The sequence below is a fragment of the Sus scrofa genome, chromosome 9, assembly GCF_054392235.1.
Source record: "Sus scrofa isolate SSC_HxYL_T2T_F1_AM1 chromosome 9, Sscrofa_HxYL_maternal_Yorkshire_Landrace_v2.0, whole genome shotgun sequence".
NCBI classification, from domain to species: Eukaryota; Metazoa; Chordata; class Mammalia; order Artiodactyla; family Suidae; genus Sus; species Sus scrofa.
The window spans coordinates 6,051,466-6,079,103 of NC_139391.1; the positions used below are offsets into that span (position 1 = coordinate 6,051,466).

Here is a 27,638-nt window from a genome sequence, read left to right on the forward strand (position 1 = left end):
TATATGTGTGTTTCTTCATCTGTAAAATGGGTTTAATGCATATATATGAATGACCGGGTCACTCCGACGTACAGCAAAAATCGACAGAACAATGTAAGTCAACTATAATAGAAAAAATAAAAACCTACGAAAAAAAGATTACCGCCTTGCAAAGGGTTGTTTTAAATAAGACACAACACGTTAACAGCCCAGGCACAGGACCTGGCCAGGGCAGGAGCTAGGTGGATGAGCTGCTCCCTCCCTCCAGCCCCTGGCCAGGCAGGGGAGGGGCGCCGAGGATGCCCAGAGGAGGCTGAAGCCCTCCAGCTGCGACTGATAGCAGGGGCCCAAGTCAGGGGACCAGACCCAGGCCCCAGTATGTCACCAAGTGGCCTCAAGACTGCTGGCTGCAAGGCTCAGCTCCCTCTGCTGTACAGGGGTCCCTCCTACGGCCCAGGCGTGATGGGGAAGTCACATCCTCTGAGGATCATGACAGAGGGCAGACCTCATGCTAGGTCTTACGTTACATCACAAAACTGCAATCAATAAATAAGGCCCCGATGGTGGTGGTGGGGTCACGGGTCTATACAACCGACCCTTGAACGACGGGAGTGAAGGAAGGACACACATCCGCTGCAGAGTCGAAAATCCACATAGGAGTTCCCGTCGTGGCTCAGTGGTTAGCGAATCCGACTAGGAACCATGAGGCTGTGGGTTCAATCCCTGGCCTTGCTCAGTGGGTTAGGGATCTGGCGTTGCCGTGAGCTATGGTGTAGGTCACAGACGCGGCTCGGATGTGGCGTTGCTTTGGCTGTGGCATAGGCCAGGGGCTACAGCTCCAATTAGACCCCTAGCCTAGGAACCTCCGTATGTCACCGGAGCGGTCCTAGAAAAGGCAAAAAGACAAAAAAAAAAAAGCAAATCCACATAAATCTGCCTCCAGATCCACAGTTCCGCACCCATGAATTCAACCAGCTGCAGCCTGTGCAGAGTGCGGCATCTACGACTAGAAGAAGAAGTCACGGGCCAGCGTCCTGCACGGTGAAAGCCTGTGTGGCTCAAGGGCCAGTTACGCGCGTCTCCAAATTCACCAAGTTGACTCCACAAATACGCTCTCTGCGCGTTGATCACCCCTCAGCAAAGTGATTTTTGCAAAGCTTTCTGAACCAGAGTTAGACGCGGTTTGCTGGACACGGGCGTCGGAGCTGGGAAGGGAAAGGCCATGAGAGGCCACGCGGCCCAGTGTCCTCCGTCCACGGAAGGGGCAACGGAGGCCCGCGGGCCCGGCCTGCACCTGCCTCAGACTCGCTTCACGCCGCCTCCCGTCCCCCATCGGCGGACGTGCGCCGGGGCGCCCAGGCCCTGGTGCCGTGGCTGGGGTCAGGCAGAAGGAGACACAGGTGAGAAGCTCTGGGGAGCCCTGGCCAGGGTAGGTGCTGCGTCCAGAGAGACTCCTCCCCGTGGGCTCCACGCGTGGGATGCCCCCCCACCCCGTTCCTCGGGGAGCCCCCTGGAGCCGCCACTAGGCTCCCCCCTGCCTGATGTAGGGACCGTGAGCGCCCTGACCAGGAGAGAAACCTGCAGAGGAGAGTTTACGGCAGGGATGCCAGGGGGAAGAAGGGCAGAGGGGACAGACAGCGGGCAAGGGCCCCAGAGTCCCAGGAGGGGGTGGTGCGGGGGAGGGGACCCGGAAGGTCCAAGGTCAAAGTGTCCTCCACAGCGGGAGGCAGTGCGAGTCCCAGAGGCAGGGACTCCTCGCGCTGCGGGGCCAGCAGCCAGGGCAAGAGCAGCCAGAGAGCCCCCAGCAGAGGGGTCACCTCAGGTCGCCAGCCCAGGTGGCCGGCCCAGCCCAGGTGCAGCCAGGACAACCAGGGGAGGAAGAGCGGCCCCACAGGGGGCAGGTGTGGCCTGGGGGCAGCTGACCCTCGGGGAGGGTGGGTGTGGGCTGCAAAGGGGCCAGGGGGCACCTGGCCTTCACGGGGTGGGCAGCAGGGAGCCTCTGCAGGGAAGTTTTACCCTAGGGGTCACAGGGCCAGGCCTGCTTTCTCGAAGGGCTCCTCTGGCCGCGGGGCTGGAGAAGGCCAGCTGGAGGGCGGGGGGACCAGGTCAGGCAGGAGGCCCAGGGAGAGCGGGGATACGGCTTTAGGAGCCAGGCCAGAGGGGAGGCTGAGCAGGGTTAGCAGGACTTGGTGCCAAAACGGATGGGAGGCGTGAGCGAGGATGACAGAGGGGGGTCCCCTACCTGGCCCGGGCCACGAGGTGGGGGTGGGGACTCCCTGGGGATCGGGATTGAGAGGAGAGTCAGGTGGGGTGGAGGGGGGGGCGTCCCTGTGACCCTGTGCAGGGCCCCAGAGGCATCCCCCTGGCCCTTGGGAAGGTGCCCCAGGACAAGGGGGGCCCATCCCTGAGGGCGGCGTGATGGGCAGCTCCTGGAGTGAAAAGGCCCCTGGACTGGTACCTCCTCAGCCTGCACTGCTCACGCCGCACCCCAGCCCTTCTCTCTTTTCTAAGGCAAAGCTGGAAGCTCACCTCCCCCAGGAAGCCTTCCCGGCGTAGCCTGCCCCACACGCAGACCTGAGTCCCTGCTCTTCTGAGTCAGCTGGAGTTGAGGACGTCATACGCAGAGCAGACGGGCTCCCTGAGGGCAGCCCCTCGCCCCCCATCCTGGGTGTCACACTGCGCCCCTCTCCACCCAGAGCTGCCCAGACCAAGGCCCTCCTCGCTCACTGTTCCTCTCTCATTCTGCTGAACCCCACACATATGGAGGTTGCAGTGGGTTGAATGGTGGCCCCCAAAACATGTCTAGACCCTAACCTTGGAGCTTGTGAAAGGGACCTTACTAGGGAAAGGGGTCCTTGCAGCCATCTTTCACTGAAGGATTTTCATGTGAGCTCCTGCTAGATCACCCACGCGGGCCCCGAAGCCAATGGCAAAAGTCCTCACGGCAGAAACGACCATGTGACGGTGGAGGCGGAGACCAGGGGTCCGCAGAACAAGCCACGAAAGTGCCTGGAGCCACCAGGGGCCGGACAAGACGAGCAAGGACTCTCCTCGGAGGCTTCGGAGGGAGCGCAGCCCTGAGACGCCGGGACCTCAGGCCTCTGTCCTCCGGACCAGGACTTGGCACTGCGGTTTTTGTTTTTGTTTTTGTTTTTTGTCTTTTTGCTATTTCTTGAGCCACTCCCGCGGCATATGGAGGTTCCCAGGCTAGGGGTCAAATCAGAGCTGTAGCCACCGGCCTACGCCAGAGCCACAGCAACGCCAGATCCGAGCCGCGTCTGCAACCTACACCACAGCTCACAGCAACGCCGGATCGTTAACCCACTGAGCAAGGGCAGGGACCGAACCCACAACCTCATGGTTCCTAGTCGGATTCGCTAACCACTGCGCCACAACGGGAACTCCTGGCACTGCGGTTTTAAGGCACCCAGTGGGTGGCCGCTTGCGTGGCTTCCCTGGGACATTAACGTGGAGGCTTAAGAGCAGCAAGCAAACAGGTGGCAGAGGTGTGTGCTGGCCACGGCGCGAGCTAACTGAGCACCGCGTCCTGCGGGGGAGCGCCTCGGTCCTGGGAGGGTGGCCTTCGCCTGGGCTTCTGCCTCCAGGCCCAGGCCTGCCCTGTGGCACAGTCACACCCAAACTGGAGGGATCCCACTGAGAAGGGCGCCAGCAGGGCCCAGGGAGAAGGGACAGAGAGCCCAAGTGAGGACGGAGGCAGGCCTCCCGCCTGGGGCTGGGGGCCCCTGAAGCCTCTGAGACCCTCCGGCCCCTGCCACCACCTCTGACTACCCAGCCACCACCGCAACCCAGCGGGGCGAAACGAGCCCAAGCCAGATGCCCTCCGCGGGGGAGGTGCTCCTGGGCTCCAGACTGCACAGCCCGAGGGGTTCCTGCCCTCTCCCCGTAGCCGAGGCCTTGGGATCCAATGTGCCCACCACCGCTGCCGACCCCTCTTCCTCTCTGCCCCTGTGGCTGCTTCCAAACCGTCCAGGCCTGGTTCAAATGTCCTCTCCTCCACGAAGCTGCCCCGACCCCATCCTCTCCAGCACTGGGCCCACGGCAGTGACGAGGGACAGGGGTGAGGTGAAGACAGCCAGTGGCACCGCAGATCCGCTGAGCGACCTCGGGGAGGTGCCCTGAAGTACCTACCCCGGGTGGTCCTGCTGGACGTGGAGTCGAATGTCCTCACCTCGGCAGCCCCACAACCTCTTTCTTGCTTCCGAGGCCTCCCTTCCCCCATGAACAGCGCCTAAGTACCCCCGATGCTTCAGAAATCCTCTAGGAGCACACAGTAGGTGCTCAACACAAGCTGCACCTCCTCAGACTCTTGACTCCCCATCACTGACACCCGGAGCCCGCCTGCTGGATGGGCCACACTCTGCTGTCCACCCTCTGACCTGCCCTGGCAGAGCAGCCCTTGGGGGGCGGTGGGGCTGCAGCCTGAGTTGGGGTGCTAGACCTGCGTTCCCCCTGTTTGGGCCGAGTTATTCCCTGGAGCTCCAGAGCAGGGACACTGGGCAGCCCAGACGAATAGGAAGGGCCTGGCCTGCACGTCAGGAGCCCGGGCTCCAGGCTGGTCCCCCGGAGGCCCGGGGAGGCCCTCGGGGAGGCCCGGGAGGAGTCAGAGGGCACTGCCCACTTCCCCGTAGGAGGCGGAGGGGACATATAGCTGCACCGAGGGCATCCCACTGCTTCTCTCTGTTCCTGCCCTACGGTGCCTGTGCTTGGGTGAGTACCAGCTCTGGGGGCAGCCGGGGAGGGCGCTGGGGGCTGCAGTGGAAGCTCCTGCCAGGGAGGAATGGGCGGGAGTGAGGGACGATGGGGTGGCGCCAGGAGGGAGGGCAATCCACCTCGTACCCTGGCTGCCAGCCCTCCCTCCGGACAATCAGCCACTCTCTCTGTCCACGCCAGCTCCAGGTCTCAGAGAGGAAGCCTCTTCTCTGGGGGCCTAACCTGGACCCCTCCTTTTTCAAACTGAGTCTCGCCAACAGTGGAAAACCAGCAGGGTTTCACTTCTGCTCTCCTGTCGTGTTTTTCGGATAACGTTCTTCCATGAGACTTTCCCCAAGCGTAGGTGTCTCCCGTGAGGTGTGGTGACCGTGAGAGGGACCTGGGCTTTAGAGATGTCATCCCACGGCCACCAACTCCGGGCTCTGTCGCCAGGCCACTTGCACCCCACCTTCCCTGCCTCCAACTCCGACTCTCGGGTTAGACAGCCTCTCTGAGGGGCCCCCACTGGCCCCTGAAGCTGAGTTAGCATCTCCCTGAGCTGCAGGGCACTCTGGTTCTTCCCACATCTGACTCCAGGCTCCTTGGGCGCCCGGGAAGCCCCCGTGCCTAGCAGGGTGCCTGGCACAGGATAAATGTCCAAAAGTAAGTCGAGCATACAAACAAAGGGTGAGTCCACGTATCTGACTCTCGGCTGTAGCACCTGCTTCATGGACCCGAGGCCAGCGGATGCGGGGACACTACACGGGAACGCAGATAACAGAGCCCAGCCCATGGCAGGTCTTGAGAACGGCGCTGGTTTTGTTTCTGCTCCTTCCTATCAAACAGCCTCAAGAAGACTACGATTCCTCAAGAGTTAACAGAGGACAGAGCTGGCACCAAACAAAGAGCTTTCAGGCCTCGGAGAGACATCTAGGTAAAGCCACCCGCCCGTGGGACTGATGGCCTGCAGGGCCGTAGGGAGCTGCCTGATGCCCAGCTCTGCGGCCCAAGGGCACGCGTATCAGGGAGGCAGCCGGACAGGATGGCAGCTTCGGCCTCTGCTGTGTGTGGCTGTGAATTCATGATTCTGAGGTGTTTCACGGTCCTGGAGCCCAGAGGGGCCCGGGGCGGGGGGTCCTGCCCGGGTGCTGGACGTTGGGGTCCACCACACCCCCAGATTCTGCGAGGTCGGCAGGTGCCATCTTCCTCGTGGGCCCCTCGTGTGCAAACCGCAAACCCTCCTTCTGGGATGGGCTTCCTCCCTGGGGCCCGGAGCCTCGTCTTCCGAGCTCTGCGGTGAGTGAGTGAGGCCACCGCCCGGCAGCGAGAGCAGCCAGAGCGGCGAGCGCAGCCCCCGGCCGCTGCTGTGGATTCGGTCTGCGGAGAAACCGCGTCTCCGGAAGAAGCGGGGTTCTGCACCCCAGCGCGAGTCCCTCGGGATCTCGGTGACAGTGTAACACGTTTCCACACGCGCCCTAAGGTGCTGCGGCTCTTACTCCACAGAGCGATCTGACAGAAGCTAGATGGAGCCTGACTCAAAGATGACCAGTGTTCAGACGCATCCTTTGGTCAGGGTATCTCATCCCCACACTGAGATGCCCACGCCCCTGCCGGAGTCTATGCTGATGCACTTTAAACAGGCAAATCACCAGAAGAATGTCCTTTTCCAAGACGACGTAAGAAAAGACTAAAAACCTGAGTAGAGGAAGTATTATGAAGGAAATTAGAACGTGTCACTAAAGAACTACCACCCAAAATAGGTCTGTGCCCAGATTTATCTCTGAGGGTTTTTTTTTCCCCCCCTCACATCAAGGATTCCTTTGCTACACAAAGGATTCCAGAAAACAGAATTTAAAAGGGGAACTGAATCGATTCATGATGAGCTGGCATAACTGCAATACCATAACCTCATAAAAAGGTAAGGTAGTTCCAAAAGAGGAACCTAGAAATCTACTTATTCTAAATAAAATACTAGCAAATCAATTTTGACACTATCTAAAAATAGAACCACTGTGTATTATATCTACTTGTCAATGGGTCAAATTTTAAAAGCATTGGGTCATTATTACCTGATGCCAAAAAAGCATCTGAAAACATCAGACACGAATGCTTGATTTTTTTCATTATTAAAAACCAGAAGCAGGAAGCATTCACATAAAAATAACATTTTCTCAAGCCAACAAGCAACAACATACACAACATAGAAACAGGAGTTCTAATAAAATTGAGGAAAAATATATACTTTTTCTTATCACTACTTTTTAACATAACATTATTCTAAGTTCTGTTTATGAAATAAGATATAAAATAGAAATGCAAATCCAGGTTTTTTTAAGAAAAACAGAAGAGTATAATTCTCTTGAAAAAAGTCTTTTTAATTAATAAAGGATTATTAATTAAAATTAGAAATGCAAATCTAGGTTTTTTTAAGAAAAACAGAAGAGTATAATTCTCTTGAAAAAAGTATTTTTAATTAATAAGGGATTTTAAAAGTAGCAGTGTAAAACACCTTATACAGCTTAATATAAAAAAAAACCCAATCTAAAAATGAGCAGAAGGCCTAAATAGACATTTCTCCAAAGAAGACACACAGATGGCCAAGAGGAACGTGAACAGATGCTCAACATCACTAATTCTTAGAGAAATGCAAATCAAAATTACAGTGAGGTACCGTCTCGCATCAGTCAGAATGGCCATCACTAAAATGTCTGCAAATAATAAATGCTAGAGAGGGTGTGGTGAAAAGGGAACCCTCCTACACTGCTGGTGGGAATGTAAATTGGTGCAACCGCTATGGAAAACAGTATGGAGGTTCCTTAAAAAACGAAATATAGAATAACCACATGATCCAGCAATCCTACTCCTGGGTGTATATCCAGACAAAACAATAATTTGAAAAGATGCATGCACCCCAGTGTTCGTTTCAGCACTACTGACAACAGCCAAGACATGGAAGCAATTTTTTTTTTCTTTTTTGGCCATCCAACAGCATATGGAGTTCCCTGGCCAGGGATCAGCCAGACCGGGGATCAAACCTGCATCCTGGCACTGCAGAGATGCTGCCAATCCCATTGTGCCACAGTGGGAACCCATGGAAGCAATCTAAATGTCCATCGACAGATGAATGGCTAAAGAAGAAGTGGTATATATACACAATGGAATACTACTCAGCCATAAAGAGGAATGAAATAATGCCACTTGCAGCAACATGGATGAACCCAGAGATTATCATACTAAGTGAAGTAAGTCGGAAAGAGAAAGACAAATATCATATGATATTACTTTTAGGTGAATCTAAAAAAGGATACAAATGAACTGATTTACAAAATAAAAACAGACTCCCAGACATAGAAAGCAAACATATAGTTACCAAAGGGGATAGCAGGGGAGGTGGGAGAGAGAGAGAGAAATTAGGAGTTAGGGACTAACATATACACACTACTATATATAAAACAGGTAAGCAACAAGGACCTACTGTATAGCACAGGGAAATATATTCAATAACCTATAATGGAAAAGAACCTGAACTATATATATATATATATATATCTCACTTTGCTGTACACTTGAAATCAACACAGCATTGTTTATTAACTGTATTTCCATTTTTTAAAACAGCAGTATGTGCCAGATGTATAAAATCAATAATTTTCCTATGTAAGAGTGTTACCAACTCAAAAATGATAGAAAATTATTGTATTCTCAATAGCAACGGAGAGCAAAATACCTAGGAATAAACTTAAGAAGAAAGGTGGGAGACCTATTCCTTATTCAACCCATACTGACTGTCTCCTAGGCATCAGGTTCTGTATTAGTTTCCTGATATATAAATGTGAGTGCAGTGGACAGTATTCCTGCTGTCATGGAACTGTACAAATAAAACTGAGAAACCACTGAAAGATCTAAATCAGGACGGGAAGAGTTCGAACACGATACTTGGGTACTGGATGGAAAGACTAAATATTGTCAAAATGTCAGGCCTCCACAGATTGAGTCACAGGTTTAATGAAATCCGCACTTTTAAAATTCACAATGGAATTATTTTTGAAAATTGTCAAAACGATTCTAAAGGTTGGAAGAATTAAACTTGAGAATAACAACAAAATTTTTACCAAAAGTACTTGCAGAAATGTTTCATTAGAAATCAAAATAAACGATGAAGTTACAGTGATTGAAACAGTACAGTACTCGCTTATGATTCAGTAATGAAAGACAACTCAATTAAAAAGGGGCAAATAATTTGAATAGACATTTCTCCAAAAAAATTGGCCAACAGGCACATGAAAAGATTCCCAACACCATCAACCCTCAGAAAGACCTAAGTCAAAACCCCTAGTATATCTTGAATAATAAAGACAGATAATAATGTGTTAGCAAGGATGTGGAGAAAACGGAACCCTCATGCATTGTTGGTGGGAACGTAAAATGGTGCAGCTGCTTTGGAAAACAATTTGGTAATTCCTCAATTGAGGTGGTCCCAAAATTCCACTCTAGGTATTTCTAAGAAAACATATGTTCACATAAAAACTTGTACATGAGTGTTCAGAAAGCATTATTCGTAATACCTCAAAAGTGAAAACAACCCAAATGGCCATCACCTGATGAGTGGATCAATAAAATATGGTATAGTCATATATGGAATATTATTCAGCCATTAAAAAGGAATGGCAGGAGTTCCCATTGTGGCTCAGTGGTCATGAACCTGACTAGTATCCATGAGGACGCAGGCTTGATTCCTGGCCTAGCTCCGTGGTTTAAGGATCTGGAGTTGCCATGAACTGTGGCGTGGGTCACAGACGCAGCTCAGACCCCACATTGCTGTGGCTGTGGTGTAGGCTGGCAGCTGCAGCTCCAATTCGACCCCTAGCCTGGGAACTTCCATATGCCATGAGTTCTGCCCTAAAAAAAGCACCAAAAAAAAAAAAAAAAAAAAAAAAAAAAAAAAAAAGTCATGACATACCGGTGCATGCTATAACATGGATGACCCTTAAAAACATTATGGTAAGTGAAACAAAAAGAAAAGAACTTGCCATAAAAGAGCACACATTGTATGATTCCGCTAACATCAGCTGTCCAAAGGAGGCACATCCATTGATTCAGAAAGCAGACTCGTGATTGGTTGCAAAGGGCCAAGGGGATTGGAGAAAGAGGGGAAGGGCCAGGGTTTCTACTTGTGGTGCTGACAATGCTGATTGCGGTGATGGTTGCACAATTCGGCAAACTTACTAAAAACCACTGAATTATACACTTCAGCAAGTAAACTATAGGGTATGTGAATTACATCTCAGTTTTGTTCTTAAAATAGCATGGTATTGGCCCCCCAAAAAAGAACATCACTACCTATAAAATGACCCCTTCACATATAAGAGCTAAATTGAGGATAAAGACAGTAACACAAAGCAGAGAGAAAACAGGACAAGCAGGACTATTTAGCTACTTGGGGCAAAAATATCAAGTTAGACCATGACTTCATGTCACATATCAAATTGAATTTCATGTACATCAAAACTGACTATAAAAAATTAAGCTGGGAGTTCCCTGGTAGCTCAGTGGGTTAAGGATCCAGCACCGTCACTGCTATGGCTTGGGTCACTGCTGTTGTGCAGGTTCGCTCCCTGGCCTGGGAATTTCCACATGGCACAGGCATGGGCAAAAAAAAAAATTAAGCTGTACTTTAGAGAAAAAATATAGTATATTATCTTTTTGATCTTTGAATGAGGAAGGACTTGCTAAGCTAAAAACCAAGAAAAGATATGAGAAAAAGAATATATACACATATATGTGTGTATATAGGTATATATATGTGTATATATAATATATATGACTGGGTCACTTTTCCATACAGCAGAAATTGGCAAAACATTGTAAATCAACTATAATTTAATTTAAATTTTTTTGTGTCTTTTTAGGGCCGCACCCGCGGCATATGGGAGTTCCCAGGCTAGGGGTCCAATCGGAGCTGTAGTTGCCGGCCTACACCACAGCCACAGCAATGCCAGATCTGAGCCATGTCTGCAACCTACACCACAGCTCATGGCAATGCCAGACCCTTAACCCGCTGAACAAGGCCAGGGATCAAACCTGCCTCCTCACGGATGCTAGTCCGATTCCTTTTTGCTGAGCCACGAGGAGAACTCCAAAAATTTTTAAAAATAAAATAAAAAACCAAGAAAAGAACTCACAAAGAGAAATAGCAATAGATTTCATTTTGTAATTTTAAAACACTTATCCTTAATAATATTATAAATAAATAAATATCCTAACAAAATTTGGAAAATCTGTTTCAATGAGTATAAAAGGGACAATGATCTCAGTACTTAAACCACTAGGAGAAATAGTCTCTGAGGGTATATGGACAAAGTACACAAACCGAAAAGTCACAAAAGAGAGAATGCAAATTAAAATGCAATAGCATCTTCGACCATCAACATACTAAAATAATTTTTTATTCATGGCCATTTAATACTAGCACAAGTGATTCAGTGACAAGATTGATGTAACTTTCTCAGACATCTACTTGACACCCTCAAAAATGTTCATATAATGTGACCCAATAATTTTACATCTAAAATCTCCCTTGAAGAATTTGTTTGAAATGCTAAGATTTTTTTTTTTTCTTTTTACAGCCAGACCTGTGGCATATGGAAGTGCCCGGGCTAGGGGTTGAATTGGAGCTGCAGCTGGGGTCTACGCCACAGCCGCGGCAACACCAGATCCGAGATGCACCCACGACCTACACCACCGCTCATGGGAACACAGGATCCTTAACCCCCTGAGCAAGGCCAGGGATCGAACCCACATCCTAATGGAGAAAACGTCAGGTCCTCCACCTGCTGAGCCGCAACAGGAACTCCCGGATAAAGATGTGCTGAAAGATGCATCTCCCAGTCAATAAGGAGCTTTCATCTCTCATTTTTTCTACAGGGATATTGGAGACTCTTGAAGATCAAAGCCTGGTCAATCTGGGGCCAGCCCTAGTGGGGGCCAAGGCACAGAAACCGGGCCTCCTGTCCTTCTCATCTCCCCAGAGCCACCCTGCTGCCCAGGGAACATGTCAGGGTGGACCAACGGCAGCTCCACCGTGTCTTACACCAGCTTCCTCCTGCTGGGCTTCCCAGGGCTGCAGGAGTCCCGGGCCCTCCTGGTGCTGCCCTTCCTCAGCCTCTACCTGGTGATCGTCTCCGCCAATGCCCTGGTCACCCGCACGGTGGTGGCCCAGCGGAGCCTGCACCAGCCCATGTACCTGCTCATTGCCCTGCTCCTGGCGGTCAACATCTGTGCTGCCACCACCGTGGTGCCCGCCATGCTGTTCAGCTTCTCCACCCACTTCAACCGCATCTCTCTGGCTCGCTGTCTGGTCCAGATGTTCTGCATCTACTTCCTCATCGTCTTTGACTGCAATATCCTCCTGGTCATGGGCCTGGACCGCTATGTCGCCATCTGCTACCCGCTCCGCTACCCACAGATAGTGACGAGCCGGTTGCTGGCTGGCCTGCTGGGGGTGGCAGCTGCCAGGGGCACTTGCATCGTTGCTCCCGTGGTGGCACTGGCCTCCCGGGTTCGTTTCTGCCGCTCCGATGTGATCCACCACTTTGCCTGCGAGCACATGGCCCTGATGACGCTCTCCTGCGGGGACATCTCCCTAAACAAGACCGTGGGGCTCGCCGTCCGCATCTTCAACCGAGTCCTGGACATGCTGCTACTCGGAGCCTCCTACGCCCGCATCATCCAGGCCGCACTTCGAATGGCCTCGGCTGGGGCCCGCTCCAAGGCCCTGGACACCTGCGGCTCCCACCTGCTGGTCATCTTCACTGTCTACTCCTCCACCATGTCCTCGTCCATCGTCTACCGTGTGGCCCGCACGGCCTCCCAGGACGTGCACAATCTGCTCAGCGCCTTCTACCTGCTGCTTCCATGTCTGGTCAACCCCCTCATCTATGGGGCCAGGACCAAGGAAATCCGGCAGCACCTGGCAACGCTGTTCCAGAGGCCACAACAACAGGTCCCCAGCAAGAAGCCCCAGAGGGAGCTTCCTGCTTGACTCCGACTTGTAGGTCCTACAAATCACTCTCACTATCAAGGGGGTAAATGTGCAAGTTATTCATGTCTGCTATATCTTGGCTTTGGCTCTCTGTGTTCATCTCTCAGAATCTTTCAGGCCTATTCTGAAAAATGGCTCCTCATCCAGAGTTACACAGTAACCAAATGCAAAGTAAGCTTCTGTCTCTGGCTTCTAAACTTTCTCCCCTTCTTTCTGCATGTGATTTTCATTCATTCATCAAACATCTATTATATATGCATACCTCATGTTGGCCCCATAACTGCAAAGGAAGAAAAAAATTGGTGTCTTCCCCAAAGGAGGGCCCCATCTAGCAAGCAATAAAGACATGCAATGTTCAATAATAGCTTTATGAACCAAATTCTGTGGAACCGTGGAGGAAGGACAGTCACAGAACACTTCACAGAGGAGGTGAAACTGGATCGTGTTTGAGGATAAGGTAAGGTGTTTAGTGGAGAGGAAGGAGACAGAAAGAAGAAGAGGCATTCTAGGCCAAAGGCCCAGCATGGGCAAAGCCACAGAGACCTGGGTAAAGACAGCTGACCTGGAAACTCTTCGGAAGCCCGTGTTTCCCTAGCACGGAGGGATTAGAGGGTCTGACGGGAAATGCGGCTGGTGAGGAAGCAGGTAACAAGGCCTCATTGGTCATGATGAGCAGATCAAGTTTTGACTCCAAGCAGCCACTTAAGAATCTAAAGCAAGGAAGCGGCAAGATCGTACCTGTGTTTCAGAGCACTCTGCAGTCACAGCAGGATGTGGACTGGGGGAGACAAGCTCAGAGGCTGCGACACTACAGAGGATGAGAGCCTGGACCTAAGTAGTGGCTGCAGGGATGACAAGAGGTGGAGAGATATGAGAGGCCCTCTGAAGGCTGAATCTGTGGGTGGGAGTCAGCGAGGCAGGAGGAGAACAAGGAGGGAGTGGCCTCCCCAAAGCCCAGGGAGGAGACGGTTTTAGGAAGGTTGGCGTGGTCGGAGGTGTTAAATCCTCTGACGGGTCGAGGAGGGGGGTTTGCCTCGGCAAGACGCAGGCAGCTGATGGTGCTTTAGCGAGGGTGGCTGCCTTCTTGAGGCCCTGGGGATACAATGATGAGCACAATATGGTCCTGGCCCTCGTGGACTTTATAGTTCAGAGGAGACCTAGGCATTAGTCAACGAGTGCCCTGGAGTGGCAGGGACCGAGACAAAGTACTGGGATTCTGAGCGCAGAGAGAGAGAAGTTTGGGGTGGGGGGGATAGAGGGCAGTAGGGGGAAGGGAAGGCAGATGAGAGGACGTGGGTGAACTCCCCGGGGAGGAAACAATGCGAGACTCGGAGAGGAAACGACCTGGGTTTGCGTCTTGGCTCAGCCACGTACGGGTCGGAAGGACCATGGGGCCATGTTGGAATTCTCTCTGGATCCATTTCCTCACCTACAAACGGAGGCCATAATATGGAGAGGAGGACTAGTTGAGAGAAAGCCAATGGATAATCCATTAAAGAGGTGCCGTATGGAAACAAGAGAAAAGCTGACTCTTTAGGGAAGGAACCTCCTCCTTCTGATGTATAAAGAAGGCGCGAAGAGGCTGCGCTGTTTCTCCAGATAACTCCAGGCACAGTTTTCACCCAGTTGTCAGATGGGTACATACAGCAGGACAGGAATACTGGAGAGAGAGTCACGGAGCTGCCTGACAGCCACGGGCTTCATGGGAAGGGCAAGGAAGATAGGAGGTTCTGGAAAACTGAAGAAATACTGAAGTCCTAGAGGTCATCATGAGACACGCAAGTAGGGATTACGGAGGGAGGAATAGGAAGGCTTGAAAGAAAGACAGTAGAACAGACGAGTTCAGACGGAGGGCACTTCCGGGTGACGATCTCGGGTACAGTCCCGTATGTGTGGCCTGGGCGGGAGGGAGCACGTGTCGCTGGTGCTCAAGAAGGCGAGGAAGCACTGGACGAGGATGCTAGATAGACCGCTGCCACGAACGACGGATGCCGCGGTCCAGGAGAACGGCAGGAGTTGGGCAGGAAAGACAGACTGAGCCGACGTCCTCTATGAAAATGGGAAAAGGACCTTGAAGCGGTTGGGTAACAACGGTGAAGAAGGAAGGGCCACAAACGTAGAAAAACAACCATTTGACGCAACACTAGGGACGTACTTTCTAAAAATGACCAAAATGTCCAGCTAGGGCTATCCAGGGTTCTAAGAGAAAGATTAAAGAGGGGAATGATTTGCAAGTGATTTCTTCTTTTTTTTTTTTTTTTTTTTTTTTTGTCTTTTTGTTGTTATTGTTGTTGTTGTTGCTATTTCTTGGGCCGCTCCCGCGGCATATGGAGGTTCCCAGGCTAGGGGTCCAATCGGAGCTGTAGCCACTGGCCTACGCCAGAGCCACAGCAACGTGGGATCCGAGCCGCGTCTGCAACCTACACCACAGCTCACGGCAATGCCGGATCGTTAACCCACTGAGCAAGGGCAGGGACCGAACCTGCAACCTCATGGTTCCTAGTCGGATTCGTTAACCACTGTGCCACGACGGGAACTCCTGCAAGTGATTATTTCTTAAAGCTCATGATCCAATGGAAGAATGGAAGGTTTCCTTTGCTCATGAGTGTCAGGCTTGGCGCTTGAGCCCTTCAGGGCAGAGGACAACTGTTTCACAGCACATAGCAGGGAGAGTCCGACAACCTCCCGCCAAGGCCAGTAAAGGACAGACAGGATGGGGAGACGGTGCAAGCCCGTGGGTAGCGAGAGTGCAATGAGGGCTGACCTGTCCTCGTCTCCCTCAGGCCAACTTCCGTCCGGCTTCCATCAGTTCTGTTTCAAACCAATAATATGTAATAAGTAGAGCAGACATTTGGGGAAGGGCATATGCCTTGATTTTTCTTAGAAGAACATGGGGTGGGGAACGGATGAGAAGAATAAACAGGCGTGTCTACAATGTCCCTGGGAACAGGAGTGCAAGAGCACGCAGTCGTCCTTCCCGGGCTGGAGTGTGCACGGAGAGAAACGCAGAGGGGCAGCTCCCGGGCTGACGGAGGAGTCGTGGTCCCTGCCTTTCAGGAACGATGGAGGAGGCCTGGCCTGCATCCTGCAGGAGGGACCAGCCCTCCCCTTCAGGGTGCGCTTGATCTAAGTCTGTGCTCCCTACTAGCCAGCGACTGCTCCACCAGGCTCCTCCACCAGACAGAAGCAGGCAAGCTTCCAAGGAAGCCCAATACATGTTTCTGGATTAAATTCGGTCACATGTCATGACCGCAGAGAAGATATTCAAGAGGCAGAGGGTGACAATCCTCTCCATTCTAAGGAGGCTTCTCCTTTCTGAGTCAGACGCTGCTCTCTTCACGACTGTCCAAAGAATCCAGATATGACTCCAAAACACAGCACAACTCTGCCCCCACGCTCTCCACTGAGCCCCTCACGGCCTGCCTTCACCCTCCCTGCTAGCCCCCGAGGATGCTGCTCGGTCTGCAGCAAAGATCCATCAGATCTGGGTTTAACACCCAGCTGTGCCTGGAGGTTGAGCTGCTTGGTAGGCAGGACGAACAAAGAACAAAAGTAGACCTACAGAAGAAAATTCTAGCACAGCAAGCCCTCTCTGAGCCTGCTTCACTGCTCTTACGGTGAGGGGAAGGTTTCACAGAACTAGAAGCATCAAACCAAAATGAACACCTGGAATTTTATCTCACGCTCCCAGTTCCACCTGCGCAGTGTCAGTTAAATGGCCCTAACATCTCCCTAAAGAGAAAACCAACCTGAAGACAGGAATAGTCTCCTAACTACTTTTCCCAGTCAGGGTCCACTCAGGAAATCAGAAGCCACACTGGGTATTTCAACAGAGAATTTAATGTGGGGAATTAGTTAGACAGAAGGCAGAGACTTGAAAGGTAACACATGGATAGCAGGAAGAAGCTCCCAGCCATGGGGCTCAGGGAACAGAGGGGAGAGGTTGAGATGGTCAGAACCTGGAAGCCTGGAGAAGAAGCCCCGAAAAGCTGACACTCAGACCTCTGAGCAGAAGGCGCTGCCCGCAGGCTGCTGGCACCTTAGGAAATCACAGGAAGGGGTGTGCAGAGCTGGGACACGGATCTAAGAGAAGGAGGTGCTTTCTTGGCTAGTGCTGTACTTTTGAAGGCCCATGAGGCTGGGAGGCAGACCTCTCATTGGGTTGGGGACTACCCAGAATGTACTGCTGAGCAGAAACAATGAGGCTGGACCTGGGAGAGCCCAGAGAAGTTATAAACTGGCACGAACTGCAGTTGCCAGAGAGAAGGTCTGTTGGTAGGGAAACGGGTGGCAACAACAGGCAACCAGGAAGGAGGAGTCCCTGCTGTCTCCCTCCTGCTTTCCCCAAACCCTCAGGAATATCCACTATTAGAAGAATAGAGAGCAACGCCTATGTGGAGAAGGACAGAAGCAGTTTGTAGAGTCCTCACCCCACCACCACAAAGCTGGGCGTAGAAGGTTGAGTTTGGAGGGAAACACGATAGCTTAAAAACTTTGAAATTGTTGCAAAAAATGTTTCACAGAAAATGAGAATATTGCACGGGGCTGGCCCAACCATTATGTAAGCAAGCAGAGAATTCTTGTCTATTTCTTATATATATTTGTGTGTGTGTGTGTGTGTGTGTGTGTGTGTGTGTGTGTGTGTTTGCCATTTCTTGGGCTGCTCCCATGGCATATGGAGGTTCCCAGGCTAGGGGTTGAATCGGAGCTGTAGCCACTGGCCTATGCCAGAGCCACAGCAACGCGGGATCTGATCCGCATCTGCAACCTACACCACAGCTCATGGCAACGCCAGATCCTTAACCTGCTGAGCAAGGCCAGGGATCGAACCTGCAACCTCATGGTTCTTGGATTCGTAAACCACTGCACCACGACGGGAACTCCTATTTCTTATGTATTTTATACATATTGCAAGAGGGTCATAAAAGGCCCCCTCTACACTTTCTTTTTTTTTTTTTTTTTTGGCTGCCCTGTGGCATTTGGAGTTCCCAGTCCAGGGATCAGATCTGAGCCACAGTTGTAACCTAAGCTGAAGTTGCAGCAACACTAGATCTTTAACCCACTATGCCAGGCCGGGTATCGAACCTACGTCCCAGCATTCCCCCAGATGCCAGCAATCCTGTTGTGCCACAGCGGGAACCCCCCACCCCCTGCCTTTACATTTTGTTCAGCCAGGAAAATAAGCACACTGCCTAGGAGAGTCCCACAATAGCTCCTGTAACTATAGCAGGTAACTTTGTTACCAAGGCTGCTGCCCCAGAATATACCCCTGCCCCTCCCTTGATTGGAAATCAATTACTCTCACCCAAGTTTTAGGAAGAAGCTACACAGAGAAAGAGCAAGAACCAGTTATCACTGACTAGGTGGAAGATGGCAGAAGATCTGACTTCCAGTAGACCTCATTATATGCTGCTGTCTCCATTAGCAGGCTCAATGCCACACCCACCAGCACCATGACAGGTGACACCTGCCATGACAACAGGACAAGTCCACACAAGGATGCAAAGGAAGAACTGTATCAATTCTGGGTCCAAACCACACCTCTGTTCTTGGATCACTCACGAGTATGCCTCCCGTTGTTTCCAATCCCCCCCCCCCACCTCGACTCTCCTGTATATTTGGCTTTTCCACCAAACTGGGTTCAGAAGTTGACTTGCAACTGAGGTTGGTCCTTCTTCATTCTTTGGCCGTTCAGTAAAGCTCGTGCTGCTCTATCTCAGCCTTGGTTTCATTCCTGGCTGTGCAAATCCAACCAGAAAAAGACCCTCCCCCCACCCTGGGTGAGACAAAGGGTCTCAGCCTGGGCTAGGACTTCAGCGCCGGTCTAGTGGACCAATTCGGTGACAACTCACCTTGGTGAAGGGGACATCAGCCCATCTGGACAAAGCGTCTTTTTCCTGTCGTCTCGCGCATCTGCCATTCTCAGGTTAAATTGCAGAAGGATGAAAAATACATGAGGCAGAGCGAAATCACCCCAGTTATCCCAGCCAAGGTCAGCGTAGATAAGCCAACCGCCAGCCATAACGTGAGCAAGGCTGGTCAAAACCCACTGAGCTACCTGGTCAACCAATAAGATGTTGCATGTGTGCCACTGAGGATTTGCAGTAGTTTGTCAAGGGCGATTCTGCGGTGATACGTAAGTCAAAGAGATAATGTTAGCAGGAGCAGGGTGCTGGACAACAAACATCTAAAACATGTGACTGATCTGTGGACCGAGGCAAGAAAAACAGAGAGGAAACTCCAATTCTGAGCTAAACCACGGCATCTTCTTTGGCCACAGAGACGCAAGCAGAGCTGAGACAAATCAAAGACTTGAAATGGTGCCTGGGTATTGGCAAAAATTCTTTGCGTGACCAAACTCCAGTGAAGTTCCTGAACCTTCTCGCCAAGGCCTGTCCTTACAAAATCCAGTTTCAACAAGAACCCTGCTAAGTCAGTTTAACCAGCCTCAGTGTCTGATCCAGTTCCGCATCCCCTACCATCCCTCAGGTAGCATCTGATCACCTGGCCTGTCCTCAAGCAAAGAATCCTGTTAGGTGGATTTAGCCTGAATCCCCTGGCCTCTGTTATCCCCTCTTAGTAAATCCTCCGTCCACTGACCTACACCACCCCCACCCCCACCCCGCTCCTTGGCTATAAATTCCCACCTGTATTGTATTTGTAATTGAGCCTGGTTCTATACTGAGGTCTCCTCTCCCCTATCGATGTTTTGGGTTTGGTTTTTTTTTTCTTTTTTTTTTTTGGCTGCACTCATGGTATGTGGAAGTTCCTGGGCCAAGGACTGAACCCTTGCCAGAGCAATGACCCAAGCCTTAGCAATGACAATGCTGGAGCCTTAACCCACTGCACCACCAGGGAACTCCTTGATGTATTTTTTTAAATAAAAACTGTTTTTACCACTTCATTGTCCAGCTCTGGTTTCTCTTTCTTTCTTTCTTTTTTTTTTTTTTTTTTTAATTTTAGGGTCACACCTGAGGCATATGGAAGTTCCCAGGCTGGGGGTTGAATCAGAGCTATAGCTGCCGGCCTATACCACAGCCACAGTGACTTGGGATCCAAGACACATCTGCGACCTACACCGCAGCTCAAGGCAATGTCGGATCCTTAACCCACTGAGTGAGGCCAGGGATCGAATCTGAGTCCCCATGGATACTAGTCAAGTTCGTTTACCACTGAGCCACAATGGGAACTCCCCCTCTTTTTTTTTTTTTTTTTTTTTTTTTTGACTGTGCCTGGATCAGGTATCAAACCCATACCACAGCAGGAAACTCCTGGTTTTTCGTCTATAGTTTTTCACTTATGCTCTTGCATCTCTGCTGCAACTATGAGAGCATGCCTGGGCTAGTCTGCTGGAGGAACAAAAGATGCATTTTGCACAGCTGAGTAGCCATCCCACCCAATGCTAACCTAGATAAGCTGATGGCCAACCCCTAGACAGGTGAGCAAGCCTAGACAAAGGCACCGAGCCACCTAGCTGACACCCCAGTGTGCAAATGAGAAATGTCTACGATAAGTGTATGCCCTTGATTTTTCTGTGGCTGCTGCTTTTGCAGCAATTTTGTGACAAGAGATAACTGACAAAGTGACTAAACAATGGTTTATACATATTATGTCTACAATATTTGTAATTTTACCTTATCACATTATAGTGAGATATGCTGGATAAATGTCTTTTTAACTGCTTAATGATGCATTCTACAAGGGTAGAAACTGTATTTGAAAGATAACAGATGGAGTTCCCGTGGTGGCGCAGTAGTTAACGAATCCAACTAGGAACCATGAGGTTGCAGGTTCGATCTCTGGCCTCGCTCAGTGGGTTAAGGATCCAGCGTTGCCATGAGCTGTGGTGTAGGTTGCAGATGCGGCTCGGATCCTGCGTTGCTGTGGCTCTGGCGTAGGCCGGCAGCTATAGCTCCGATTAGACGCCTAGTCTGGGAACCTCCATATGCCATGAGAGCAGCCCAAGAAATGGCAAAAAGACAAAAAAATAAAATAAAAATAAAAACAAATAAAGATAACAGAGTGGGGCAGTGAGAAAACACTATTCTTTTAATAGGAAAGTCATTCTTAGAGAAAATGCATTGACAATTGCTTGAAAGTAGAAGGTACCAGTCTGATTAAGAACCTGACTAGTATCCATGAGGATGTGGGTTCAATCCCTGGTCTTACTCAGTGGGTTAAGGATTTGGCATTGACGTGAGTTGTGGTGTAGGTCACAGATATGGCTCCAATTCCTAGTTGCTGTGGCTGTGGTATAGGCTGGCAGCTACAGCTCCAATTCAACCCCTAGCCTGGGAACTTCCATGTGCCACAGGTGTAGCCCCAAAACGCAATAAAAAAATTTTTTTAAAATAAAGGCAAACATGCAATGATGGATTGGATCCTAGATCAGAAAAGGGACATTAGTGGGACATATGGCAGCATTTGGATAATGTCTATAAATTAGACAATAGTATTGTATCAATATTAGTTGTTTTTTTTTTTTTTTTTTTGGTTTTTTGGGAGGCTTTTTTGTCTTTTTTTAGGGCTGAACCTGCGGCATACAGAAGTTCCCAGGCTAGGGGTCTAATGAGAGCTACAGCTGCCGGCCTACACCACAGCCACAGCAATGCCAGATCCAAGCCACGTCTGCAACCTACACCACAGCTCACGGCAACACCAGATCCTCCCCCCACTGAGCGAGGCCAGGGATCAAACCCCCAACCTCATGGTTCCTAGAGGGATTCATTTCTGCTGCGCTGCGACGGGAACGCCTCAATATTAGTTTCTTAATACAGGTAAGTGTACTGTGGTTTTGGACAAGGCTAACATTGGCGAAGCCAGGTGAAGGGTACACAGAAAGCTTTTTGTATTGTCATGGCAACATTTTTTAAATCTACAATTATTTCAAAATTGAAAATTACAAAGAAAATTGTAAGAGTGAGTAGAACTACTCTCTGTGAAAAAGGAGAGAAGCGATCAGCTCCCAGAGAGAAGGAAGACGAGAAAGGACGTGACAAAAGCGTGCGTGCTCTGTGGTGTGGCCTTCCCTCTAACCCCCTCAGTGACGGCTACAGCAATCACAAGGCCACAAAGAAACCGAAGAAAGCAGCAAACATAAGAGCAAAGACAGGAGTTCCCTGGTGGCCTAGCAGTTAAAGGATCCTGCTTGTCACTGCTGTGACTTGGGTCACTGCTGTGGCATGGGTTCAGTCCCTGGCCTGGGAACTTCCACATGCTGCGGGTACAACCAAAAAAAAAAAAAAAAATGAGGACAAAGTGAACTCAGATGAGGCTAGGGACATGATATAAAGTATACGCTACACTCGGTTACTTATTGGAACTATTAAAGGGACATCTAAGTGTTAAAATCCAAACCACAAAGCTTTTATAAGAGAATAAAGGAATGTATCTTCACAATGTTGGAGTAATCAAAGTCTTTTTCAACAAGACATAAAAAGCACTAACTTTTTTACAAAGGAAGAGAAAAGCGATAAATTTGACTACATTAAAATTCAGAATCTTTAGTACTCAAAAGCAGAGCTGCCACTTTTATGTAATACATTATAGACGTCACCTGTGCAAAGGCATCTGCCAAAAGCAAGTGAAAGACAAAATTCAGCCCACACTACACGAACCAAGCTGTCGGAGAGGAAGTTTTTCATAATTTCTACAAAGGCATCCTGTGCACTAGACACAGCTTCGATCAAAAGGTGCCATGAAGTGAGTGAACAGGCAAGCCACAGAACTGGGAAAGATATTTAGAAAGAACTATATATCCGGAATATATAAAGCATAACTACAAATCAGTAAGAAAAAGATAACTTATTTTATTGACAGGTAAAATCGGCAAAGGACCTGACAGTCCCTTCAAAAAATAGGCATCTGAAAAGGTATTTGCCCTCCAGGCTCTCCTGTACAGTGTTTAGGTTGTGCACTGTACAATCTCACACCATCCTCTGTGTAGACAGGTAGATTTGACATGTATCACAACGACGTCCTAGCAGATGGCCACGGAAACTCTCATACATCACCACTGAGGTTATGGATTGCTACAACCACTTTGGAAGAAATTTTGCCATTTTCCAGCAAAATTCAAGATATACACTCATCTCTTTAGACCCAGCAAATCTCCTCGGGCACATGGGCATCAAAATACATGTACAAGAATATTCATGGTAGCATATTGCTTCTAATTGTGAAAAACTAGATATAAAGCAAAATAATATGTAAGTAGATTATGGTACATTTATACACAGGACGCTAGCAATAAAATAAACTACAGTCACATACGACATGAATGAATTGTGCAAACGATTTTTCTAAAACATTTTAGAATCGAATCGACTGTACAAAGCTAAGATGTATAAATATGTGGGGCTTATAATTTATGAGGAAATAAAGCACATGACAATAATAATTTGTTATTATATGACAAGTTAATACAACTTGCCACACCATAACGAGAGAGGGAAAATGTTAGAGTCCTCTTGCAAGGATCTTCTCCTCCTCGCTGAAGTGGTAGAATACTTCAAAGCAGACTACGGAAAATGACGGATGTACTACAAGTCCGAAAGCAACCACTGAGAGGCACCGTTTTTATAAGCCAACAAAGAAAAGAAATGAAATCAGGAAAAAATAGTTAATCCAAAGAAGGCAGAAAAAGAGGAAGAATTATTCGGTCCTACTGCCTTCAAATTCCAGTAGGTGATGCCTCCCTACCTGGAGGAGGCGGCCCCTGCCTCCTGCGTCCCCGGGGTCCGCACCAAAGCCGCCTCCTTCTCGGGCTCTCAAAGCGCCCACTCTGGAGAAGCCAATGCCCATCAGTCTCAATGTGCGCGTACGCATGCGGGCTCCCGCGCACATCGAGCGCACGTGCACGCGCGCGCACGCACGCACGCACTGCAGGCATCGTGCCATCAAGCGCACGTGCACGCACGCGCACGCACACACGGGCACACACAGTGCATAAGCCTTTGTCTCAACAGCGGGGCTCCTTCGCTGTCACCCCAGCGCTCTTTCCTACCTCTGGGTGCTCCCCACGTTGCAGGATCCCCTTCCCCTCGGCTGAGCCCCGGGTCAGCCCAGTCGGTGACACCCAGCTCCGCCTGTTAGTGCCCCTGGGAAGGAACCTGACTTGCTCTCCCTGAGCCGCTAAGGGCGCATCTTTCAAGCGAGGAGACCCCTCAGCAGACGCGACTTTTGTGAGAAAATACGGGAGCCACAGAAATGGAAGTGTTAGCACACTGTCATCTCCACCCAGCCCCTCTCCCTGGGGTCCTCCCCGAGTGCTCCTGGCTTTCTCACGCTTTCCTCCTGAGTCCCCGGAGGCACGTCCCCGCTGGGAATGCCCTGGGGCACGGGTCTGCTTAGCCCTCCTCCCCTCGGCCTCACCGAGCAGCGCCTTGGAGCCGGCCACTGACCACAGGCCTCACCTCTTCAGAGTGAAACCAAAGCCACAGCAGGCTACGACCCATCGAGGGTCCCCTGGAGGCTGCCACGTGATGAGAAGACCAGACTTTTATGGGGGATTTGGAGGCAGGTAAAGCTGAGACTGGAACTGAACACCGCCTGTACCGCTGACGAACCTGCATTCACATCCCAGCTCTACCGTTTAGTATCTATGACACCTTAGGAAAATGAGTTATCTTTTTAAAGTCTTGGTGTTTCCATCTATAAACTGGGTTAATACACGGTGTTCATCTCTTAGGGCTGCTGTGAATATCAGAGATACTATATGGAGAAGCCCTTGAAACCATGCCGGGCGTGTAGTACGTACTCAATAAACCCTAACTCGTAGCCTTGTTGCTGAGACGGCTTGGAGCCTGTCGGATGTGGCCTCGTGTGTGGGGTGGGAGGGGGAAGCTGTGGTGTCAACGGAAGCGCCCAAGACGACCAGGATTTGACGCTTGGCTCTTCTGGCTGGTGAGACTAAGCAAAGCACTTGGTATCTCTGAGCCTTGATGGGGTTTGTTTTTCCTTCCTTCACTCATTCATTCCACCTCAAAAGGCTACTTACTCTAAGTTAGTTGCAAGAGAGAATGTTTATTCAGATCCCTTGGTGCATCATGTATTCCTTCAACGCGACCGTCACTGGGCAGACATACACTCTGCAGTGGGCTCTGCTCTGGGCAGCGGGGCGGAGAGGAGTGAGACATGGTCTCCCCATCAGCAACGCTTGCCGTCGAGCGGGGAAGTAGGTCAGCAAGCCGGTGATTGCTGCATGTAAACACATGTCCAGGGCCTTGGCGTTAACGGTGAGGAGGAAGGCTGGAAGCGGGAGGGCTGCAGGAAGTCCAGGAAGTTTATTTCCACCAATGACCGGGTCTGGAACGTCTCCACATGCTGACGGGTTAAGAAGGGAGAAGTGGACAGTATTCTGAGGACGAGAGAGGAGGGACGTGCCTGTCACTGGGAATGGAAGAGCGAAAGCTGAGCACGGCAGCCACGCTGTGGGGCCGGGGACGTCAGAGGAACCCTTGTGCCGGGCAGAGGGGCGCCGCCTCCTTCTGCCGAGAGCAGGCGACATCTGGCCTCTTGATCTCGGCCCTCCTGCCTGCCCCGCTCCTCTGCGACTCGGCGCAGCGAGCCTTGTGGTGTGATTTACTGGATAACCCTAAATACAACAGGAGAGCAAGTGACAGTCCCCGTGATGGAGACAGACCAGCCCTGGCCACGTTAAGAGGTTCGGGGAAGCCCGTGCCAGCTTTTTCTGCCCCTCAAGGATGAGCGCCCTGTGGTATTTGGGAAAGAGGAGCGTGGGTCCCTCCTTGCCCCCTCTCCCCTCTCCCCTCACGCTCTTCCAGCCTCTCAACTCTGCCCTCCTCCGTGGACGCCGCCAGCAGCCCATCCGCTGTGAGGATTCTGACCAGCTCCCCACGAGGGCTGTCGGGTCCCCGCCTAACCGCAACGAAAGTGCATTTCCCCAAATCCGAGTCATCCTGTCTAAAAGAATGCTCTGAGAGTTGCAGAAACGCATTCCAGACTGGGACGTGGAATTCCGAGTCCACTCTTGAGGCCCGACGGTGAACTGCAAGATGTCCCTCTTACTCTGCGGCGGATTCAGGGGGCGGCTGTGGTAACATCCGTGTAAACAGGGCTTTCAGAGACAGTGCCTGCAAACCTGGAGGAAGAAGAGGCAGCTCCCCTTGTGGTGCAGCGGAAACAAACCCCACTGGGATCCATGAGGACACAGGTTCGATCCCTGGCCTCCTCAGTGGGTCAGGGATCCAGTGTTGCCCTGAGCTGGGGTGTAGGCTGCAGATGCAGCTCAGATCCCACGTTGCTGTGGCTGTGGTGCAGGACGGCAGCTGTAGCTCTGAGTCGACCCCTAGCCTGGGAACCTCCATATGCCATGGGTGCAGCCCTAAAAAAAAAAAAAAAAAAAAAAAGGAAGGAGGGTATTTCTTCCTAGCTGCTCCACAATTTATAAGGCTTCTCTAATCCTCAATGTAATTGGTAGCAATAGTAAAGTGATCAACTACCCGGTTTGCCTGAAAGGTTTCCTGGGACACGACTTGTTCAGGTCTAACACCAGGGACGTCTCAGGCGAACCAGGACAAGTTGATCCTCCTGAAGTTGACAGGAGAATGCACGCCACGGTCTGAGTTCAAATCCAGCTCTGCCATTTACCAGCCGTATGGTCTTAGAGGCTTAATCTCTCTAAGCCTCGCTTCATCCGTAACATTAAGGTTTTTAAAAGCTAACACATGAAAACATTTAGAGCACTGCCTGGCCTGTGGTCAATGTCCAAACAGGTGTCCGCTCTTTTTACCTTCGTCACGTACATTGCACACGTGTTAATTCCTCTTGTCGTCACCCCGACCACCTCCAAGTGGTGCTCCCCAAGAACCTGGAGAGGACGTGGGCCCAGCCCTGCATCCCCCATCTTCTCGTTTTAGAGAGAATATCATTCAGTGCAGTCTGTGACAGGATAGGCCTTGTAAAAACATTTCACCTGCTACAGGTGCCAAGTGGTCTCCACAGCAGCTCTGATGGTAAACGATGCATGTTCTACTTCATGGGTGAGGAAACTGAGGCTCGAGTAATTTGAGTAACTGGCAGGACAGTGGCGAGATGATGCAAAAAGGAGGGATGTGCGCAGACCTATCTGACTCCGTGATCAGAGCTCTTAACCATTTTTCCACTTGGGACTTTCCAAGCTTACTCCTTTCTAATAGGAATAGTAGTTCAGTATCTGGCCATGGGAGAAGATGAAATGAAGCAGTTAGGAAGGATATTTTATGTGTTAAAAACAACTCGAGTGCCTTCAGCTGCCAGTGAAGTCACTTCACTTTTGAAGGAAAGCTTTACTTTTGGCCCAAGGTTAACGGGCCGCAGTTAAACTGAGGTATTAGGTTGACCCTCTGACAAACTGCTGATTCATTATTTCTGACCCATAAACCCCAGCAATTTAAGATTTTTAAGACATGGTCCCTCTAGCAAACTTTGAGCAATAAGTTACAAATTCAAACATTCATTGTCAGAAGTTCCCAGGATGCTCAGAGGGTGAAGGGTCTGGTGTGGGTTCAGTCCCTGACTGAGAACTTCCACATGCTGTGGCATGGTCAAAAAAAAAAAAAAAAAATGCATTGTCAACTGACTGACAAAGAGAAAGGCAGCCAATTGGTAACATACACTTAGATTATAGTAGAATTTAGGTCTCCTGGGCATGGGCACATTTAGTGATACTGAATCACACACCTTTAAATATCTGCTCTTAATTATACAAACACCTGGTCAAAGCTTTGAGATTACTGTTCGCAGAGCCCAGTGAAATATTGTGAAACAAATCAACAGGCTGGGCTCTTCCCTGGGGCCCAGTCTCCCAAATGCAGTGTAAAACTTGACATGAAAGCCCAGTCTGGCCTTGACGCCTCCAGTCTAACCCAAGCAGTTTGGGTTCTCGAGTCCACTCAGTCCCAAACAC

General features: G+C 50.4%; 2 protein-coding genes across 3 annotated transcripts in view; one reads left to right on the plus strand and one right to left on the minus strand.

Annotated features, from left to right (window-relative positions):
• The window catches only part of LOC100524754 (olfactory receptor 52B4-like), a 66,553-nt gene extending 43,038 nt beyond the window's left edge, over positions 1–23,515 (minus strand). For both annotated transcript variants that reach the window (XM_084975107.1, XM_084975103.1), the window contains exon 1: positions 23,432–23,515. The gene's annotated coding sequence lies outside the window, so the exon portion shown is untranslated. The remainder of the gene's footprint in view (positions 1–23,431) is intronic.
• Positions 11,741–12,730, plus strand: LOC100522023 (olfactory receptor 52K1-like). Its single transcript, XM_084978287.1, has one exon. It carries the CDS (start codon positions 11,741–11,743, stop codon positions 12,728–12,730), a length of 990 nt encoding a protein of 329 aa, XP_084834413.1.
• Positions 23,516–27,638: the final 4,123 nt, after the last annotated feature.

Coding starts and splice junctions, on each gene's coding strand:
- LOC100522023 (XM_084978287.1), top strand. CDS start 11,741: ATGTCAGGGTGGACCAACGGCAGCTCCACCGTGTCTTACACCAGCTTC.